Below are 22,313 nucleotides of genomic sequence, written 5' to 3' on the forward strand. Positions count from 1 at the left end.
CAAAAAACATAGATAAGAAGGGTGTATATTGACTGTACTATTAGCTAGCATTGCTGTGTACCTACAAAGTCACCAGCCTACAAATGCAAGCTTTCTATTAAAAATGCAAATTTGTGCGCGACCATGTAAATATTTACTATAAAAGTACATTAAAAACCAAACCAATCCCATTGGTTTAATTGCACAGCAATTAACTTTCTTTTCTTAACTATTCTACCCTAACTTACTTACTATTTCCATCTAACGACATAAAGGCAAGGACAGTTAATTCTGCGGCAGTTTCCAGAAATATGCCTACCAGCCGATCATAAAAATTCTGAAAATTTACATTTAAGCCTCCGTAAAACTATACTATTTGAATTCTCAATATGACCCTGGACATTCGTTAATGCTGAAAATCAGTGGTATTTCCTCTCCCTCAGCCAAGAAGAGTCTCTCCTATCCTCGTCACAAAGCGTTTTGAACAGCTATTTTTAAATGGAATCCATTGATTACCCCCTAGAACTGAGATTTTATATTAATATACTGTTGTAGATGCATTGAATCTTGCCAAAGAAAAGTACATATAGTCACAAAATCCCAAAATATAGTTGAAGGAGACAAACATACAGCTAGCTTCTTGTTGCCTGTCATGTCTTCTAATTTGTTTTACTGAGGGAGATTGATTCCTCAATCACTGCAGTAAGGAGGACATAAAAACTCAGACTACTTTGATCAAGTTGCTTCACCCCAACGAGAAGAGTTTCTTTGTTGTTGTTTACTTAAAATCCTGCAACAAAAATCAAAATGCTACAAACTTTGCTACATGCAATGTGCAGGATAAAACTCTTTCTCAAGATTGCCCTTCTTAGGAGAAATGTGCATTGAATCAAATTCTAAATTTTGCATCACCCTTTATTATGAGGCACTTTCTTCTACCTTAAAGAGAAGTGGTCACTTCCATAGCAGAAGTCTGTTAGTCTTAGTTTTTATCAGGAAGGAAGGAAAACCAACATTGAAGGTACAAATTCATAAAACCTTTCCTCAAGTGTCCTCAGCAACTGCTTTGCATGGTTTTCATATCTGCTTCTGACAATGATGACATTTCTAACTCCTCTCCCCTGAACATATGTTTTATAATGTTAATGGGCATTTTGATAACTGTGCGTGTTCCAGTAACAAACTGGAAATTATATGTTTGGGGAGCATAATCCTAATACAGATAATTTGAGAGAAAGATTTCTTAGAAGACAGAGGTCTTGATTCCAGCAAAAGTTCCATGCTTTTGAGGCTCAGTGTTTGGCCCGACACCACAAGGCAAAGCTGAAAGGTGCACTGTGACCCTCTCCACCAGAGACTGGCAGGTACAGGGCAAGAAAGTCTTTCCCAATAGAGCAGAAGATGGTCTTCTGTTCCTGATTTGCTGTGCATCTTCCAAGAGAAAGACAACTTCTGAAATTCCCTTCCACTTTCTCTGATCATAGTTCCTCGGTGAAAGGCAGCCCATCCTTTTTTTTTTTTTTTACAATAATATCAAATCGTATTCCCCCCCCCCAACTTGATTGAGATATAATTGACATAAGCCAATTCTCATATCAGGAATTCTGCCTTGGTACTGAGATCAGACCCAGTTTGGAGCTCGATTCTGCTGCCCTCCGCCTTCACAGTATAGGAATACATAGCCTGATACCCAAGGGGGAACAGTCACTTAAGCTCCATATGTATATTTCATATACATGTACATATGACGTATGCAACAAAGAACGCCCTAATGCTGCATCTGGACCCAGGACAGGGTAACCATAACAGATCTGAGCTGACTCACACTTCCAGCTTAATCTATTTCAGGCAGTTGCTCTACACTGAATGATTGGGACTATATCAAAGAACATTTGAGCACAGGTAGGTTATTAATTAATTGGGAGATGATAATAGAATAGAAAATATCCACTAGTAATTCTGTACGTCAAGACTCATCTTGTTCAAGAGTGAGTAAGAAAGAATAAAAACAAAATAAAATAAAGCCCTATGCACAATTATTTAGGACTTCAATGAACACAATCAGAGAAGAAGATTCAGAAAGACAGATCCATGATGCATATTTGAATAGCCAAAGCCTGAATCTGGCATAAATTTCACAACCTCAGAGTGATTTGTTGGAATTTGCAAATTAAGCACAGAGATGGCATTTCTAAAAAAGGTCTTGCAGGAATTTTAACTCTCATAATAAAAGAAAAATTTATCTAGATATATTGAATTCTTCAACTTTAAAAAAAAAAAGTCTAATAGTTCATCTAAACATCAACAGCCAAAAAGTCATAAAATCATTCAGGGAAATTTTTTTCCTAGCATTAAACAGAAGGGCTGAATAAGAATTGGAAGGTTGTGCTATTATCTCAAATTCTGATGACTCTAGAAAGTGTAATCCATTGGACAAATAAGTCTTTGCGCAACTGGATATAGTTTACTGCCAGCATAATTCATAGTGAGCAACTTATAAATAAACTCCAAAGATGCACAAACTATACACAAATACATATCGACTCCTACATTATAGAGGGTTAAAAATATGCATGAGACTCATGTAAACAAAAAATATAGAAGCACATGTAGAGAAACATACTTAGTGTAACTCCCAGTTTCCTGGGTATTTAACTAGTCCCCACCTAGTTTTACATAAAAATCTGACCTCTTTCCTTTCCATCCTTCCAGCTTTGAGGGCAACTTCGGCGAAAGCAAGTTCCACATTTAGAAATTTAGGGATGAGAGAACGGTAGGTGCCATGCCTCCGGCCACCCCCCAAAAATGAGAATCTATTTGATGATAAATTCACCATCTTAGCCTAAGCTCTAAACAAGAAATCACCATAGGATAATTAAAAACACCCCATGAATCTCTTCTCTACAAACCTACGACGTGTAACTGGTTTGGGTTCCTATTTCTTAAAGAGAATTTGGCCAATCCTCCTTAGAGATTTCAGAGGAAAAGGAGGATTTTCCAAGACAGATAAGTTGAAATGATCCCGCTTTGATCTCTGTGGTTAAGAATCCCTCACAATAGAAGATGGCCACTGAGGGGCCGCGATCCCGGCCTTTTAATTCGTAACAATGCTATCAACAAACAGCTACTTAATCAATATTTGGCCAGAGCTGCTGAAAACTTCCTTTTCAGATTTTAATTCCTAGTTGTAAAACAACCCCAGAGCAGCCAGTGAGATAAGGCATTAAACTGACTGCTTAATTGCCTGTTAGTGTCTTGTTAGTTATATATGTACATTCTTAATGGTTCTTTAATCTTTATTTACCCACATAAATAAGTTACCTGTCTAGAACCCCACCGAACTGAACCTTCTCTGTCCTCAGTCCTGAACAAACTTTGTCTCACTCTTTGTTTAGGGCTGATGTTGCGACTTTTAACTTTCATTGGCTATTTACTTATGTGCAGCTTAAACATTTAACCTTATGGTTAGGAGGGATTTTTTTTTTTGTCTTGAAAACATATTTATTCATGGAAATTGAGTTCAGTGGCAACGCTCCTATTCACCTGATTGATTTCCACATATCCCACTCTCCTGAACCGCGGGGCACTTGCTGGTTCCGCCTCACCGCCCCGGTGGGTTTTATTGCGAAGCCCTGGGGACTCTTAAATGACCCTTCAGTAATTATTACGCACTTGAAGCCCCTAGTCCCCGTTCCGGTGCTATCAACAATCAAATCAAGCCCCAAAATAAACATACGATTTCAAGCATTAATTAGAAACTCTGCATGTTTTCAATAAGGCCAGAAAGTAAGCATACAGCAGCCAAACAAACAAACAAGCAAAAAAGAAACACCTGCAAAGATCTGAACTCCGGTGGTTTTCTTTTTCTTTCCTCTTTTGTTTTCTTTCTTTCTCTCCCTCTCTCTCTCTCTCTCTCTCATCATTCCAACAGGAAAATCGCTACCATTACGGCCCTGAAAAGGACCCAGCCTGCTGGTGTTTTAATTTAATTCAAGTGCTGATATTTCCAATACACTTTTACATGGGTGCTATTTCCTTGTTGCGTATTTTAAGGACTTCAGAAAACATAAACTTCACTCAAAAGACTAGAAGGCGACATTGGGGTCAAATTGAGGATTCTGACAAACGGACTCGGAGAGTGGCCTGTCCACTTTAATAAAGGTTCCGATGCCACAAACCTAAGATCTTATACCCCGGGATTTCAGTCTGTGGGAAAGTTCCTCCCCCCCCCTCCCCCGCTTTGCCTCGCGCCAAAACGTCCTTCCCTTGCTAAGTCGGGGGGAAGAAATGGCCTTCGTTCCTCTCGACTTCAGTAGCGCCCCCGTCAATGATAAAGTGTTCTTTTCATGATTCCATTGGAGACGAAATATTTCAAGGGCCTTTAAAACTTCTGTGCGTTTTTACTTGCTTTATCTTCTGCCCCGCCAAAAAACTGACAGCGTCCTTCCTAGTTATTTCAGAAAAGCTCACAAGGTTTCAAACAAAAAGAGACACGAGCAAAACTTTGGTCACTTTTACTTTCTCAAACAAACAAACAAACAAAAAAACAAAAAAACCACACAGACCTGCTTTTCATAAATGTCAAATAGGAAGGGAGAGACATGAATGGAGTATAAGCCCCAACCGACCTATGCTTGCGTCTCTGAGCTCAATCTTTGAAACTGTTGCAAACCTCCCACGCTCACTAGTGATTTTTAAAGCGGGAAAGGAAAGTCCTAGGAAAGTGTATCTCCAGCCTCAATCAAAACATCAATTGGACAATCTGGCCTCTCCCCCCCCCCCCCCCCCCCCCCGCACTCCCGAACTGCCACATCAAAGCCTCTGCAACAAGTCGGTAATTGTAATGTTGCATCTAAATATTTAAGCGAGAGTCTTGCCGTCGCGTGTCCATTTACAGTCCTCATCTGTCCTCTAATTCCATTACGGCACAAAGCAAAAATGTTTCCCAAAACTCACAAACAGGAAAAGCGTCACCCTGCTGGAGGAGGAGGAGGGGGGAGGGAGGGTGGGAGGGAGGAGGAGGAAGAGGAGGAGATGATGAAGGAGCACTTTCTATTGATTAGTCACTGCTTTTGTGTTAAGGGCTTTCTTTAAAATAAGAAAAAAATGGGGGGAGGCTGCAGAAATTTCACTAATGTGAGCCTCAGGCAAGAGAGGGGGGAAAAAAAGGAGAAGAAGGGGGGGAGGCGGGCTGTGTCTAGATGAAAGTGAGAAGGACATAAAGGAGGCAATTGAGTCGGCTGCAGCCCGGCGAGCTAAGCTTCGAGCCGGCCGGAGCGCAAGGGAGGGGGCGGCGCGGCGCGGCGCTTTGGCGCAGGGCGCAGGAGTGGGGGCCGACCCATTGTGAGGGCGCCCGCGGGCCCGCTCCGCCGCGCTGGGGGAGGAACAGAGGCGCCCATTGAGTGGCCGCGGCGGAGGCTGTGCCCACAGCCCCCGATGCTGCGACCGGGGCTTGGCTCCTGCGACTGCGCCTGTTCCGATCACGGTGCTGGCCGGAGGGCCGGGACCAAGCGGGGTGGGGGTGGGGATGGGGGGCGGTTTGCTGTCCCCCGGCCTCCCAGCTTTCTCCTTTCACCCGGGCAAAGGAGCTGGAAGGACGGACGGAGGAGGGCTGCACAGCGTCCAGTGCGCTCCAGGGCGCAAGGGCCTGAGCGCGCCGAGTCAGCACGCCGCGCTGCCCTTGGATTGGGCAAGGGACGAGGGAAAGTTGAGAAGGTAAAGGGGGTCACCTAGAAGAAAGGCCAAACGCTGGAGGAAAACGAAGGCAGTTCTGACCTCTTCCAGGGTGCCTCTCTTCCTGTGCCCTCGAGTCTGACAAGCGGAAAGACGTCTCCTGGAAAGCCAGTCTCAGCTTCCGTCGCCCCCCCTTCCCGGCCCCGCAAGGAAGCTAGAACCTCCAGAGAGAGCGCGTCCCCTGCTCAGAGCACCCAAAGGTCCTTTCTAGGCCAGCCTCCTCCCCCTCCCCCAGAGAACTCAGACCCCTTTATCAACATTCATCCCGTTTTACAAGCGGGGGCAGTCGATAACTTTTGGTGCCCAAAGAACAGAGGTAATTTTTTTAGGTTCCTAGATTCCCCTTTAAACTATACTTCACTCCTACACTTGTCCTTTCTCTGGGCCCCATATGCCCTCCAGGGCTTATCTGGAAAGGGAGCTAGAGCCGCTAAAGAAACGGTCGCTGTATCCTCTCTGACAACCCCAAATTAAATTAGGCTTCAGCCTCCGCGGAGTGTGTGTGTTTTCAACGGCACAGCCCCCGCTGGGGAGAATACTCTGATTTTAAAAATGGTAGCAATTGCCCTTGAATGGCAGCCGGCCCAGCTAGACGGCCCAAAAGACTAGAAACATTTTGTAGGTGAAATAGCCACTTTTTCCACGCTGGAGAGTCCATAAAACTTCCTGGCGCAGCAGCTATTGGAGCTCATTGAATAATTCATCCCTCATTGCAAGCCCATAATGTCTATTCTCAGCCCTTTGTGGGGCTGTTTTCTCTTCTTTTCTCCTTGAATTATAAAAAGGTTGCCTTCCTTTGTTCACATCAAGCTGCTGCGAGCTGGAGCTTTGTCTGGGCCGAGCTAAAGTGTGAGTTTCAATGGACTCTCCAGGCTTTGTCTCCCAAGTTCATCTCCAAGTGTAGATTGTGTAGAGAAGGCCTTCTTTGTAAAAGCTGGAAAAGTTGTACAAATGTTTGACCAGCTCATTTGGGGCGTTTTGTCTCCTGGGCCTCGGTTGCCTGTGCTGTGAGGGAGCGGCCGCTCGGCCGCGGTGCCTCCAGCAACAAGTAGCAAAGCCGTGCCCCCCCCCCCTTCCTGAGCCTCTCTGATAGCTCTGGGCTTCTTGCCCCTGTGCCCGCAGGGGCCCGTTGGGTTTGGGATTAGCTGGTTCCTCTCCTTCCTCCCTCACCAGTACCTCTCTGCTCCATCTAGGTCTGGAATAAAAGCTGGGGTGTCTCCTCAGAGACTGCAGCAGAAAATCACCCCTCCCAGAGGAGAGGCTTAGACTAAGACCTTGTGAGTCCCCTGCTTTAAAGGGAGGGAAACAACAGCATGTGTATCTCCCTGCCGTGGTTGGGGGTGTCTTTTCTTGGTTGTCCGTGTGTACCGGAACATCTAGGCTTCTGCGTATCCCTGAAATCTGCTGTTTGGGTTTGTAACATCTAAATCTGAGTGTCCCTTCAAGGTTGTGTACAGAGCTTGCCTCGGTTCGCAAAGCTGCTGCCAGCCGCCAGGTTGGGCAATGAAGGCAAAAGCAGTAACCAGCTTTCTACCCGCAGTCCTGACTCTGGAAGCCACAGTCCTGACTCTGGAAGTCACCGTGGGTGTTCAAGCCCATCTGGAGAGCCGCCTGCCCTTCTAAGGCAAGTCAGAACTCATCTCTACCCACCAAAGTCCAGGCCCAGAAGCAGGAACTCTAGGCATGGCTGGGACTCCAGGTGCCTCCCGACCGTCCATGCCTTTGAAGAGGTGCAACCATCCCCAAGGCCAAAACTGCTCACGGGAAAACTGCTGCAGTGACCCCTTTCTGGTTCAACTTCTGCCTCCCCTGGGGGGCTGCCTTTCCTTGGGCGGGGGCGGGACACCTTTAGGCTCTCCAGACCAAGTGCTGCAGGTATACGAGAAGGAAGCCGCACTTACGGCTCCAAAGGAGAGACTTTCTCTTGATGATGCCAGGTCACAGCCAACAGGGAGCAGGTGGCCTGTACCTTCCCGTGGAGACAGGGTGCCAAAAAGGCGGGCCCAAGAGCCCACATCTTAGGCTGGTTTTACTTCCTAGACACACACAGAAATCCAACCCTATCGCATTTGAAAAACAATTTAAAGCACAAAACAGCCAACTTACATGTATGTATGTATGTATGTATGAGGCAACCGATGGCGCGGAATTTGGGGGCCCCCCCGCTGCGCCAAAGAGTTTTGAGTCCTTCTCTCCCCGCCCTTCCTCTGATAATGGGAAACTCTGGAAATCTGGGCCTTTCCTGAGGGCGCAAAAGCTCCTTCAGCCTCCGGGGACTCACAGACTGTCCCCAGCCCCTCAACCCCCCACGCCTGGTCCTGTATACCTGAGGGCAAGTGGGAAGCCCTTCACCAAACCGCAGCTCGCGGTTCCAGACTCCAAGGGGCTGAGGCTGGTACAGAAGAAAGGCTTACAAAGTAGAAAAAAAAAAAAAAAAGACCAGAGATTTTTGTTTTAATTTCAAGTGCGTCTCTGGTCTTTCATGTGAATGCTCCGTAGGCGGGTGCAGTGGGTACCAAGGGAGAGACCTTGACACGAGCGGGAGCTGGCCGGCGCTCTGGGCGCCGACGTCAGAGCGCGGACGTGGCCGAGGCGCGGGCCTCCGTGCGCCGCCCGAGCGCGCCGCCGCTTACCTCGCTCGCTCAGGATGCCGTCGATGCTGTGTTTCGCCTTCTTCTCGCTCTCCTCTGTCTCCTTCCTCTCCAGGTCAGCCTCCTCCTCTTCGCCCTTCCCGAATTTACTCCTCAGGATGCGGCTGATGGAACTCACTGGAGGCGGGGGGGAGGAAGGGAGGGAGCGCGGACGACTGAGCCGTGCCAGGCCGGGCCGTAGGAGCCCCGAACCCCCGACCCGAGCCGTAGAGAGGCTGCCTTGCACAACTCGCCTGTTTCCTCGCCTGTGTCTTCGTCGTTCTACCACCCCATTCACCCGCCCACTCCAATCCCCCCACCACACAGTCTGCACCTATCTACGCGGAGCTACTGGGAGCCCGAAGCCTGGGAAGCCCGCACCTCCCAAGTTAGCGCCGGGAACCGCCGTCTGTGTCCCTCTTGGCAGAAAGCATTCCCCTTTTTGACCCTATAGACGGGGCTCTGGATCTCCAATCCAAGAGAATTCTCCGGCCAGCCCACCACCCCTACCACCACCTGGGTATTGGACCCCCTCGGTTCGCGTTAAGGGAGGAAGAACCACAGCGGACCCGTCCCCTGCAATTCAACGTTTTTTTGAGGCTATAAAGGGTTTAAATTTCAACTGCAGAATCGTTTCCTATTGTAAAAAATCAAAAGAAAATGCACTCTCCCCCATTTATTTTTTCCAGATTCCAGTCTGGTAAACAAATCCATACTCTGAAATATCTCGTTCTCGCAGGGGTGGTGGGGGGGGGGGAGGGAGTTTCCTTTTAATTAAAAACAAACTCTCCCGCGCGCCCGCGCGCTCGCCCTGCGTTCGCCCCTCTCTCCGCCTTCCCCCGGCTGCCGGGGGCGCCGGATGGTCCCTGGGACTCTCGGGAAAAAGCCGGGCCGTTGCCGAAGCCTCCCCTCCTTTGCGCACTAGGCAGAGCCTGGGCTGGCGCGGCCCCATCTCCCTTCGGTTGGGGTTACCAAAACATTTGTTTCTCTTTAAAAAGGAACATCAATATTAATAAACAGTTGGCCTCCGCCTCGCGTTTCCTGCTTTCGTCCTCGACAGAAATCCTCTTTGGGGAGCCGTTGGCGGTCTCTCAACCCCAGGACCAGCAGCTGTGCCCTCCCTGGGTAAAACACCCAGAGCGCGTCTGGCTCGTGAATGTTTCAGGGCCCTGGGAGGGGCTGCCTCCCGATCGCCCGGATCGATCTCTGGGGTGATTGCGGCTTGGATGACCCGCCCGGGGAATAGCGACTGACGGCGGCGCCTGGGGAAGATGTTAATGGGCCTCGTACCTGAGGGCACAGTGTTTCGATCACAGACAGCGTCCTTGAGTAATTTGTCTCGAATTTCCCAGCTGAACATGCCCGGGTTCTCTCTTTTGTATTCCTCAATTTTCTTCTCCACGTCAGGCGTTGTCACCTGCTTTAAGAGAACAGGCAGGCAGGCGTTGGTACCCAGGACTCTGGGCCAAATGTGGTGGCCCCATCGCCTCCAGGCCCGGTGGGATGCTCCTTCCTGAATCCCCTGGGAAGGTCCCCCTTGTTAGCAAAAGGACCCCATTCTCTGGAGCAATTTACTTTTAGGAAGGGGTAGAAATGAGATCACCTCACCCCTGTCGACCCTGTTCCTCCCTAGGTAAGCTTGGGCACTTAGGATAAATTAAGAAGACTTATAACATCTTGGGGGAGAGGGGTTTACTTTCTGATCCCTGAAAATAAAGTCAACTCCTTACGCAGAAACATGAAAACGAAACTAAAAAGGGGAATGTCTGAAGGAGAAGCAGAAAAATCAAGTTACAGCTACAACTCGCACCTCTCCAAAAATAAGCACAAGATTTTAGCTACCCTCAAGAGCAGAATGCAATGTAAAAGGTGATTATATGGGTTTTAAAAAATCAGAGTGGATAAACAAATATGGATAATTCGAAACACTGGGTCTTTTTTTTTTTTTCTCTCTCTCTCAATAAAAGTTGTTTCTAGAGATTCTCGGAGAGGTTGGAAAGGGGGCTCGGAGTGGGAGGAAGGAGGGTATTTGGAAGTCTTCGGTTTGCCAGAATCCTCCTTTCCATTTTGCCCCGTGGCAACTAGAAAATTATATTGGATTTTCCCCACATCCAGGAGAAAAGGCAGACCCACTGCAATCCCCTCCCACTGAGTCTTAGCCAGTGTGACTCCTTCATTTTTTAAAAGGAACCAAAATAATTTGAGGATAGTACCAAACTGCTTTTTAAATGCCAAGTAATCTGCCCATTACAAAGGAAACAAATCACCCTAGCTTTTGACTCCCTGAAGACAATTTGGACTGGAGGAGATTGGGGACAGAAGGTGGGAGAGAAACCATTTAGAAAATCAAAAGTGGCTCTTTAGATCTGGCAAAAGTGGGTCGGCGCTGGGAAGATTCTTGGGAAACCAGCAACAGGTGGGCACGCACAGTTGCATGCTTCATGTGTTTGCCTATTAAAATAATTTGATGAGTATTCTAGGGTTCCGGGACATTCTTAAAAATGCTGTATCTCCTTTGCAAAAAGGCTGGAGTTTTCCCTTAGCGTTTATCAAGGAGCAGTGCCCAGGCAGCAACCTTGTTCTCCCCCCACCCCACCCCCCCCCACACACCTCTTTCTAGTCTTGAAAAATAACTCCTTGGAAAGCTCCAGATGAGCGTCCTTGCCCCCTGCCCCGATCCTCCCTAACCGGGGAGACCACAGGCCTGGAGGCCTCCGGGGCCAGGCCCCAGCACTCACCTTGGGTTTGCTGCCACCAATGGCACCGGGACGGATGGAGCCGGTCTCCTGGTACCTGCACAGGATCTTAGAGACGCAGCCGTGGGACACACGCAACTGGCGGGAGATGACGCAGGGCCGGATTCCGTGGTGGGCCATCTCCACGATCTTGTGGCGGATGTGGTTGGGTAGTGGCCTGCCATTGATAAATACACCGCCGAGCTGGTTGACGCGGCCCTGGCCGAGGGGAGTGGACACTGGGAGCGGAAGGCGAGAAGAGAGGCAAAGGAAAAGTCACTTCTGGAGAACAGAGAGCAGCCGGGAAGATGAGCCCACCTAATTCCTGACGCTTGGGGACCATCCGCGTGTTACAGCCACAGCTGAAAATGCAAGACAGCCGGCTCCCAGCCCCAGCCCCTCTTCCAATCACATCTGTTCAAAGTATTAAGCAATTCGGGGGCACATAATCTTGTGTGAAGGGGGAGCAACGACAGCAAACTAACTTGCCCCAGAGAAACTGTCTTCCTTTTGGGCCCGGAGAAAGTGGCATCTTTGGCAGGGGGTGGGGGTTGGAAGGGAAGACCCTCGGGCCAGTATCTTGAAGCTTGCTCGAGAAACAGCCTCCAGGCAGAGAGAAGGTTACCCAGACGCTGGCCTCCTGAACTCCACTCCTCGGAAACCCCGTTCAATTGGAACCGCTCCTTTTCTAAGGGACTCAGAGGAGCTGACAGCCCTTGGGGTTTCTGGCTGAGAGTGCAGCAGCCAAAGGTCAAAGAGGGTCCCCAAAGGAGGCCTCAGGTGGTAGCGAGTCACCTGTTACACCTGGCGACCCAGACGACAGCAGGGTCTGCAGGCAGCCCCCTTCACCTCCATCCATGCTCTAGGTATGACATTCTACTCCAGCTTCCCGCTCTTGCTGCCCCAACCTCTTCGACTATCCAAAGTCTTCCTGCCTTGGGATTCCCTTCTGGATGACTGCAAGGCAGTTCCCCCAAAAGGGTTTATGGAAACTTCGAGATGCCACTTGAGATGAATGGAACTCTAAGTAATTAATCGGTTAATACTAAAAATTCCAAGCACGAAGCCACCGGGCTCCTGCCACTGCACTTTGCGGCTGGCGAGAAAATTCTTTCGGAACTAACAAGAGCTTAGCAAATGTCCGCGCAGCCGCGACAATTTTGAAAGGCCCTGGGGTGGGCAAAGTGCGGAGATGGTGCTTTCTGGCGCTCAGAAGCCGGTCCATCCCTTCCCCGCCGCCGCCGCAGCACTTGCAAAACAGCAGAGGGAAGTGGACCGGCCCGGAGCAGGCCTGGCCGCCGAGCTTCGCGAGGGTTTGCAGAAAGAACTGCGCTCTGTTTGCAGGGAGAAAATCGAGCGGAGATCTCTCCCCGACTTGTTAGCTCGTGGGGAGGGGGGCGGGGGGGTCGGGGCACCCAGGGAATGGGGCTCCCAGGGCACGCCGAGGAAGCCTGTGGCGACGCTGGAGCAGCCCGGCTCGGGCCCCGGGCTCCGCGCGGCGCTGAGGCGCCCCCCCACCCTTACCTTCCAGAGGGAAGCCGCTGCGCGGGTAGTTCTGCCCCGGGCCCGGCCGCATCATCCTGGGCACGGCTCCGGCCAGCGTGGTCATCCTGGGGGCAGCTTCGCTGGGAAATTATATCCAGGTGAAGGCGAAAGAGAAAGGCGAGCGCGGTGCTGGCGGCTCTCGGGAACTGCCCCCGAGCGTGGGGAGCCCCTCCCCAAAAAGGCTGGAAAGAGAGGGAGGGACGTGGGCAGGAGGGCTGCTCGCTCGTCGTCCAGAGAGCGGCTCGGGAAGGAACCGGGGAAAGGGGCGGGCAGGGAGGCCCCAGAGTCCGGGATCGCGAGCCCAGGGCGGAGAAGTTTGGTTTGAGTCTGAGCGAGTGGCCCTGCGGCGGGGGGCGCTGGGGAGGGGGCTGCGAGCGCCGCGACGAGCCAGGGAGGGGGGGGTGGGGGTGGGAGCGCGGCCGGCCTGAATCTCCTCCCGTCGTGACACCGAGTGCGGGGATCCGGGCTCGGGAGCATTTATTAGTTCTTTCACCCAAAGCTTGGTCAGGAGCCCTGAGCTGCGATTGGCCGACGGGGAGACCGTCCCGGGTGGCGGAGACACGCGCTGATTGGGCGACAGCGGCCACTTTCTCTTCCCATCCCCGGCGGTGCCAAGGCCTTGGCCGGCCCGGAGAGGGACCCACGCTGCTCCCCTTCCCCGGAAGAGAAGGGCAGAGCCGTGGAACCTGGGAGAGACAGCCCGAGGGAGGTGGCAGCTGCTCAGAGGAGAGGAGTCCCTGTTTCTTTTTTTCACTTCACGTGTGTCCCTCTCTCCTTGACTTTCTATTGCTCTCTTTGTCTCTGTCTCCCTCTGTGTATCTCTGTGTGGCTTTCTCCGTCTCTGACTCAATTCTTCCCGTTCCGTCTCCTTGTCTCTCTATGTCTCTATTTTTCTGTGACTCTTTTTTCTAATTTTTTTTTTTTTTTACAACCACTGGAGGGGCGCAATTCCAATAAGAAGGCATTGGGACCCTCCGCCCGCCCCCCCCCCTTGTTTAGCTTTCCGTCTTCTGGTCAATGCCCCTTTGGCCTAGGTTTGTTATAGGGGTCCTCCCGGTGGGGTTCCTCCCAGGAGGAGTCCAGAGAGAGCTGATAAAGTTCTTTTGTCTTCTCGGTCTGGGAGCAGGAGTGGTGAGGAGCTTCGGCAGCCATTGGGGAGGCCCTAGGACTCGCTAGTTGAAGTCTGGGGCGGGGAGGGAGAAGAAAACCGCCTCTTGATTGAAAAACCCACTCTGGGAAGCCCCAGCTCTAAATCTCGAGGTATGGATCCCCAATGCGGCAGCAGAGATGTGTCTATATGTTAAAGTTTTGCCCGGCTGCTGCGTTTGTTCTCAGGAATTTATTATGGTATTCAGACTAAACTGCTGGAAAAATAAAAGGAGCGAAGTCTTGGCTAGGAGCTGAAGTGTCCCCAGCAGGATATGACGCCAGGAGTGTTGTAAAGGCTGTCTGTCCTTAGAGAAGGTACCATTGTGCCTAGCCCTTTATTTATAACTTGGTAAGTGCCAGCGAACTCGCCTCCTTTACACCCCGAGTGCCAGCCCCGCGCTCTGCCTGCGCTTTATTCGCTGAAGTCTATTCAAGGACTGTCACTCTGGGGCTGCGAGGTATTCAGGGCCTTAATCAATCAAAAGGATGAGAATCGGGCAGGTTTTTCCCTTTGAAATAAAGGAAACAATGACTTCTGGGCTTCATGTTCCCCCTTTTCCTTTTACGATTTTTGAATTTTTCCTGCGCCGGAGTTCTCCACCCCTCTCTCTAGGTCCCCCATCCCCCAACTCCTTTGACAGTTTTTACGTGAAGGCGGCCCCCAACTCCACTTCCCCACCCCCTAATTAAGGCAAACTCAAAAGGGAAGATGGGATGGGGGGGGTGGGTAGCTTATAACTGCTCAACCTTCTGGGAGTTGGTTCTTTAAAAATCCACTCGCAAGTGGGAAAAGCAGGCAGTTTTCGGCTGGCTGGGCTTCAACATTAAAAGGCTTGACTGACCTTCCGAGCTGCGGAGACAGGCCTCTGGAAACACGGAAAAAAGTCTGGACATCTCCTCACTCACCAAAGGGGGGGGGCTGACGTGCATTCATAGTACAAAGAACAGTCACCGCTTAAAATGAAGCCCTATTTAACCTGATATTACATGAAATGATTCAATTTGTCAAGGGGAAAACGTTCTCATTTCCTTGTTGGGGATCACCAAAATCCGTGTCCTTGTTTCTTCCTAAGCCACTTCTCAGGGATTGCAACCCCGAGCTAGAAATTCTTTTTTTTTTTTTTTTTTTTTTTTTTTTTTTAGTTTTCCGTCTTTAAAAAGTTGAGTGGAGCCGATAGGGCACTTTCTAGGGTCAGCGGTAGTTGGAAGAGGGAGGTACCCAAGGTGTATTTTAAGAGGGCAAATGCGGACTCAACTCGCCACTGAAAGGAACCCAGGAACATCCGGGACTGAGTCTCATTTGTATCTGAGCCGAGGGCTGTATCTCCAAACCCTCGCGGCGCTGACCCGGCGCGCTCCGGCTGGATGTTCTCCTTCCCCAAATCTTGCAGATCAGGGAAGGTGCGCGGGCTGCAGACTCCTTCTCCCGGGTTGCGCGTCCAGCAACCGTGAGCGGCAGGGCCAGGGGCATCCTGGAACGGAGGTACTGCGGGTTGAACTGGATCTGGAAGTACCCATGGAAGCCAGTCCAGTATGCGCATCCATAAACCGACCACCACTTGCTATAAAAATGTACAAATGGAGGCCACGAGGGTGTGTGTGGGCGGGGTTGGGGGCCTCAAGCTCCAGGATCTCTACTCCCCGGCCTTCCCCTGCGGGAGAGCTCTTCTTCTGTAGCCAGATTAACTCATACCCTCTCCAGCGGGTGGCGGTCAGAGGACCCGGGAGACTCAGAGGTGGGTGAGAGGGCACCCTCAGTCTCCCGGCAGCTGGGTCATTAGGGCTGCGGGGCCACTTTGGATCCAAAGACCTCGGGAGTCCAAGTTCCTTGAACTTGGTATCCCTGATTTCCGACCAGGGAAGGCCGGGACAGCGACGTTGGCTGAAGCTCTCGGGCCCATGGCGCCCACTCGCAGCCAAACTAGACCAGGCCCGGAGCCGGAGCCTGGACATAGAGGAGCGCAACAGGTCGCGGAAGGGTGGGGTGGTTCCCGGCTTTCCAGATTGGTTTCCAGAACGAACCCCGGTTCTACACTTCAGCCACTCCTTCCCTATCTCCGAAGCTTGTGCCTCCCTTCTTTCAGAAGTCTCTCCGGAAGCACAAGTTACCCCCGCCCCCCCCCCCCATTCCCCGGAGCAGGAAGGGAGTGTCCACCCAGGCCCGGTCCCGGTTCCCAAGCCTCTGAGCCAGAGTCTCCGCGCCGCCTCTGGGTGCGATACAGTCGCCAATTGACAAAGGAGTGGCCCCAAAGTGGGTCTTGGAAGGCAAGCGCCCTCGCCCTGCGGCACTGAACGCAGGTTTGGAAGGCAGCATCATTTCCCCAGGCTGACAAATTACCCAGAAAGCAGGCAGGAAAGTCTCTACGGCAGTTTCAAGAACGATCGTGGTGTCCACCCGCGCTATCCGTGCACGTGCAAAATGCCACTGAAGCCTTGAGGGCAATAGGAAGATAATGGTGGGAGGCGGGGGAGAAGGATAACTCGCCAATGCCTCCTCTGCCCCTAGTTTCAGAGGAACGTCAGGTGAAATAGACAGCTGGCTGCCTGTCCAAGCCTGGGGCGAGCGTACCGCATTCACTTGAACAAGCTTCTCCCGCTCCCGGGTTTGGATGTGTGGATCAACAGTCCAGTCGCGGTCCGGTGCCATCTGCTTTGGGCCGCAGGACGCCCTTCAGCGCGCAGCTCTCGCATTTGTGGACCCAGCCTTTCATGAACCCCAGACTTCTCTTGGCCTCTAAGAGGCGACCTCATTCTAGCCAGACAAAGGCCTTGAGAAAATTATGATCTATGTAAAACACTGTTCTTGAGTGGCGCGGGCGGGGACGTCTGCCACGCAGCCACCCAGGCCTTTTTTGCCCCAACGGGAGGGCCGCGGGATCTGGCAGCCTGGCGTGGTAGCCTCGCGGGGCCGCGCCTGTCCGCTCGCCGGGTCCCAGGCATCACCCGGGATTGCAATCTGTGGTTTGAGCAAACACCACGAAGCCCTCAATTTCGCAGAAAGGCTGCCCCGCGTTCACGCGAGGGCAATGCAAAGCACTGAGTCCTGGACCACGCGCGTCTTGGCCCGATGCGAGGATCCGGGGTTGGTGAATGCTTGGGTTAAACCCGCCGTCCCGCGCAGCGCCAGGCGAGGCGACCATCATTGGGCCCCCCGCAGTTGTTTGTCAAAAACTTTGGCGCCGCTCTTCTCCCCCACTGGAAAATCAGTCGGGATGAGGTCGGATTTAGGGACTGGATGGGGATCTGGGCGCCGCACTGAAATGTGATGTGCGCCAACCACAGTGATTTTGCCCCTGCGGTGCCACTGCGGCTGGGGGAGCGGCCGGGAACGTGTGAGTGGATTCTCAATAAAGAACATATGGTTTGTGGGAAGACGAGAAGGAGAACGAGGAAAGGAAAAGGAAAGGAAGGGAAGAAGAGAGATGTAAAAGGAAAAATGAAAAAAAAAAGTTTAACGGCAGCGAGGGAGGGAGAGAATGAATCTCTCAGCAAATTGTCTCCTACAGACGTTTGTTTGGCTCTACAAAAATTATTTTTATGCAAATAAGGAAGACAAGATGTCAGAGCCCAATTCTCGAGGGGGGGGGAGCGTCTTGAAAAAAAATTAGAATATGTCCTCTCTAATCTTCAAAAATGCTTTGCCCAACTCGGTGAGAATCCACGGCTCAGGGAGGGGGGTTGATTAATTCGACAATTGCTCGGCTTGTGAGCAAGCACGGTGTTTGCCTGGGGGTAAGGACTGAGGGGTCTTGGCAGGGCATCTTTGGATGTGCCCAGGGAAAGAGGCAGATGATCTGACATGCGGGGGGGGGGGGGGGGGCGGGAGTAGAGCTGGAGAACTTGATAGGAGGGCTGCGGGAGGCGGGAGGGTCTGTAGGGTTTCTTTGACCCCGGAGGCAAAAAAAAAACCCCAAAAAACCAGCAAGGCAAATGACCATTCCAGGAACTCCTGGAGTGGGGGGGATGGGATGTGGGAAAAGAAGGTGGGAGGAGGGAGGGGAGTGCAGGAGGTGGGGGAAAGCTAACAGGCCTTTCACTTGGATCAGGCCAGGTCTGACTCTGTGCGGCCCCACTGCCTGAGCCAAAGCTCAGATCTGCCACAGCTCCTCAGCCTGCGTATCTTTAGCCCCCACGGGAAATTTCTCCCCGACGAGGATTTCAGGGGGTGGGGATGGAGCGGATGCAAGGAGCAAGAAAAGAGAGATCTGCGAGAAGAATGTTCAGACCTGGGTGTCTAGTTGAACCAGGATGCACTGGACAGTGAGGGCACGGGAGCCTAAGGCAGCAGAGCTGTGAGTAAACCCAGGACCCGCAGTCCGCAGGGATTAAAATCTCGCCTGGAGCGAGAGAGACTGTGCAGCCAACTCCCAGCAGTGAGCGCAACAGGTGGGGGGAGGTGGAAGAGGCCGAGGCTCCCAGAGCCACGCCGGCTGGGGCCAGGGACTGGAGGAAAATAGTAGGAAGCATGCAGCATGCACCCTGCCTCCTTGTGGCCCGTGGGAGCTCACCGTGCACAGAGGAGGGGCCCCCCGCCCCGGGACGCATCCGTTCCTGACTCCACCAGCCTTTCGTAGGGAGGAGGAGAAAAAGACAGAACGAGAAAGAAAAGAAGAGAGAAATGAAAAGGAAAAAAAAGAAAAGGAAGGGGAAAAAAGAAAGGAGAAGAGGAGAGGAGAGAAGAGGAGAGGAGAGGAGAGGAGAGGAGAGGAGAGGAGAGGAGAGGAGAGGAGAGGCGAGGCGAGGCGAGGCGAGGCGAGGCGAGGCGAGGCGAGGCGAGGCGAGGCGAGGCGAGGAGAGAAATCACCACAAGCTAAACAGGTTGCCTCAACCCTTCCAATTTCTTAAACATCAAGAATCCCAGGGGCGCCTGGGTGGCTCAGTCGGTTAAGCGTCCGACTTCGGCTCAGGTCACGATCTCGTGGTCCGCGAGTTCAAGCCCCGCGTCGGGCTCTGGGCTGATGGCTCAGAGCCTGGAGCTTGCTTCCGACTCTGTGTCTCCCTCTCTCTCTACCCCTCCCCCGTTCATGCTGTGTCTCTCTCTGTCTCAAAAATAAATAAACGTTAAAAAAATTAAAAAAAAAAAGAATCCCATTACGTTCCTTCGTAGACCTTAAAGTTTCTCTCCATCTCCCTTCCCCCAGGAAAACACCTTAAAGTTTCTCTCCATCTCCCTTCCCCCAGGAAAACACCGATTTCGTATTTTAAATTAGGTTTCTCTTCCTGGAGACGGACCTTTAAACTAACCTTGGGTCTGGGGGGTGAGGAGTAGAAGAATAATTTTGATTTTAGAAGCCTGGTGATGGGAGAACCCTGGAGGGGAAACTGAAAAGATGAAAACTGACCATCCAGAATGCCACAAGCGATCGAAAGGGGCCTGCCAGACAGGGTGGTTTGGATGGAAGGAGCCCCCACCAGAAGTGTAGACCTGACGCTAACCGGCTGCCCAGAGTCCTGTCACAGAAAGCTGTCCCGCGTCCCCGCGGTGGCCCTGCGCGCTGGTCGCCGTCGCGGTCTTGCTTCTTTGCCCCGGGAAACTCCAAGAAGTATCCTGGCCCCCAGACCCCCAGGGCCCAGTGGGGGCCAAGAGTTAAGACAAGTAGCCCCAAGAGAAATGCGCTTCAGAGAGCCTTTTTTCTTCTTCCCATTTCTAAACGAAATCTAATACTATCTGGCTGCAAAAATATATATCACTGGCCCAGAGACTGAAAGATTAACATTTGGATATGTAGGAAATGTAATCTGCATGGCTAATTGATTCCTAGCGTATCAGTTTAAAGGATAAAGATCGATATCTCCATGATGGATATTGTATTAATAGGGGCATAAATAAAGGCCGAAGAGTCGTTACCGAAACCTTTGAAGCCTCTTCCTGACTCCTGCGCCCTCCACGCGGCCACGCAGCTCCCCCCAACTCTCCGCCCCCCCCATCCCCTCCCCTGCTGGGTGGGAAGCGCTTGCTTCCCCCACCCAGGGGCAGAAAGTCTCCGGCTAAAGCCAGAGTGTTTTCACCCGGCTACGCTTCTTCGGGGAAAGTTTGCACTTGCCCTCCCCCGCCGGGGCTGTAGCAGGTGGACAGCAAGGCGGGAGAGGGAGTGGTATTTTATTTAGCAAAAACGCACCACTCAGATACTTAGAAACACAGACATAACAGCCACGTACGTTCACCCACACACATTCAGACACACGATCACACATTCATACGTAGCGGGTAGGTTCCCAGAGCCCCTTTGGCCTGGGGGACTCGAAGCTAGCGCTCCTTTCTATGCCTCAACCCCTCCCTGACGGCGCCGTCGGAAGCTGGGGCCCGGCGGGGATCGGTGATCAGGCCTCCCGGAGATCCCCTCCAGCGCGTTGAGGGGGGCGGTAATGAGGCGCAACGGGGAGTGCCCGCCAGGGCCGAGCTAGTGCTCTCGAGGGAGGGAAGCCCACCTGCATCTGGGGTGGTTTCAGACGGAGTTAGGGGGGATGGAGGTGTAAGGCCCGGGGAGTAGGTCCCGTAGGCGGCGACGTGAGGGGAACAGGATGGGGGACACTTCGGTCCGGAACAAGTCGGCCTCAACCGGGTGGTAGCCAATTAGTCCTGGGCCCCAGCGGCCGCCCTCGCCGCAAATCCCGTGAGGCCGAAAGCGTGTTGCAAATGCAAATAAATCACCCTTCGCGCCCTTCTCTCCATTAATTAAGAGGGACGTTTCGACTAAACGAGCGTAATCTTTATTAATTGCGCGGCCCTCGGAGAGCCGTTCGCATCAATCACGCCCAAAGCGAAAGTACAGGGGGCGCCTAATCCCTTCCCAGAGCGCTTTTGGAGAAGGAGCCAGAAGCTGGCGTTTCCTCCCTTCCGTCCACCTTCCGTGGGGCGGTCGCGTCCCACGGATCCCCGCGAGGAGGTCTTTTCGCACCCCACAGAGCCCTCTGCGCGCGAGGCCGGACCTGCCCGACCGTCCCCCCACTCCAGTCCCGCCCCCATCCGGGCACGCACTCGTGCACACTCACAGAAACCGACACACAGTGGCGTCAACACACCCACGGCCCGTTTCCTCCTCCCTCACCCTCCGTTCCCTAGCCCGGTGCACACCCGTTCCCTACCCTCCGGCCTCCGACGCTCATTGGAGGAGCCGGAGAAAACTCGATTCTGCGGACCCCAAATCCGCGCTCAGCAACAATCCTGGGGGCGCTCAGTTTACCCCCGGGTGGAGGAGACAGGCCTGGGGGACAGAAAACCCAGTCCAGAGGCCCCAAGGATGCCCGGAAAGCTGCCCAGAGGATGGAACTGGGAAGATCTTAGAAGCTGCCCAGGTGGCCCACTACAGGGCACGGAGGGGGTCAGAAGACGCCTGCTTTGGTTAGGTGGGATGAGGGTGGGGTATCGAGGCTCCAGTTCTTGGCAGAGAAATCCGGAAAGGTCGAAGCCTCCAGGTCGCGCGCGGGAAAGCTGGCTGGAGATGGAGGTCGACAAATTCAGGTTCCCTGCAGCCCTGCTGAACTCTGAGGGCAAGGACCCAATGCTCACTCTGGAGAGTGCCCTGGGAAGGCGTGTCTTGTGCAACCACCTCTCTCTACGTGGCCAGGGGTTGGTTTGAGCCAGAGCCCCTGTCACCCCCATCTTTCCAATTCCATCGTGCTGGTCCTGTCCTCTCTGTACCTTGAGCCTGGACCATTGGGGCTGAGATTCTTCCCCTTAAAGAGATTCTGCTGGATTAAAAAAGGATTTGGGGACACAAATCTAACAGGACAGTGACTTCTGAAGAGGCCTTAACAGATGAGGTAGAAACTGCGCATGCTCTCTTCTTGGGCTCTCTGCGTTCTGATGGCGAGGATCCGACCCCGAGGGACACTGGGTCCATTCCTAGTTCCCTTTCTTGGTTTTGCCGCCCAGTTATTAATGCTGTGTCAAGCCTGGCGTCAGAGGTCGGGCCCTCAGTCGATTCCGCCCTCCAAAGGACGGGCCTGCTCGCCCTTGCGTCTTTGGGCGATCTTGGCCCAAGAAAGGGTCCCCCGGAAGTGGAAAGTCGCACCTCGCAGTCATCTGAGCAGGGTCCCTGGAACCGCAGAGCCCTGGCTCACAGCCCTGGGACCCACTGGCCTGAAGAGAAGCCCGCACTGGGGGAGCCAATAGGTATGAGAGCCAGTGGCCTGCTAACAACACCCTCCCCGGCTTTAGCAGGGCCCGGAGCACTGCCCTCTTCCCCACTGCCTCCTTCGTGCCCAGACCTGGCACACTCTGGTGTCTGACATTCTCCCATTCAATCCTTCACGAACCCCTCAGGAAGTTCTCATTAAATGCTCAGGCTCCTTTGTTCCCTGGTCATCTCCAGGGCCCAAGACACGTGCAAAGCTGGCCCTTGAAGCCTTTCCCTGGTGTGGTTTTGATTATTTTATTCTACCCCTTATCTCCCACTGAATGGTCAGCTGGGCTCTCGGAGCAGATCACAGGGCGCACGCAAGAACTTTCATTCATTCCACACATACTTATTCAGCTTCTACTGCGTGCTGTTCCAAGCGCTGGGGCTACACTCCTCCTGGAAACAGACCAAAGTCATCC

The 22,313-nt window shown here is 52.4% G+C and overlaps 1 protein-coding gene across 2 annotated transcripts in view; it reads right to left on the reverse strand.

Moving 5' to 3' along the window:
* The window catches only part of PAX3 (paired box 3), a 97,412-nt gene extending 84,443 nt beyond the window's left edge, over positions 1-12,969 (reverse strand). The window contains exons 1-4 of one of the 2 annotated variants that reach the window (XM_011285657.4): positions 12,602-12,969; positions 11,081-11,316; positions 9,633-9,759; positions 8,346-8,480 (exon numbers count right to left, since the gene is read on the reverse strand). In XM_011285657.4, the coding sequence (XP_011283959.1) occupies positions 8,346-8,480; positions 9,633-9,759; positions 11,081-11,316; positions 12,602-12,686 (583 nt within the window). In that variant the 5' untranslated portion in view covers positions 12,687-12,969. Of the gene's footprint in view, positions 1-8,345; positions 8,481-9,632; positions 9,763-11,080; positions 11,317-12,601 lie in introns of both variants that reach the window. The other variant, XM_019838731.3, reaches the window with a different exon arrangement.
* Positions 12,970-22,313: the final 9,344 nt, after the last annotated feature.

The sequence above is a fragment of the Felis catus genome, chromosome C1 (assembly GCF_018350175.1).
Source record: "Felis catus isolate Fca126 chromosome C1, F.catus_Fca126_mat1.0, whole genome shotgun sequence".
Lineage (NCBI taxonomy): Eukaryota > Metazoa > Chordata > Mammalia > Carnivora > Felidae > Felis > Felis catus.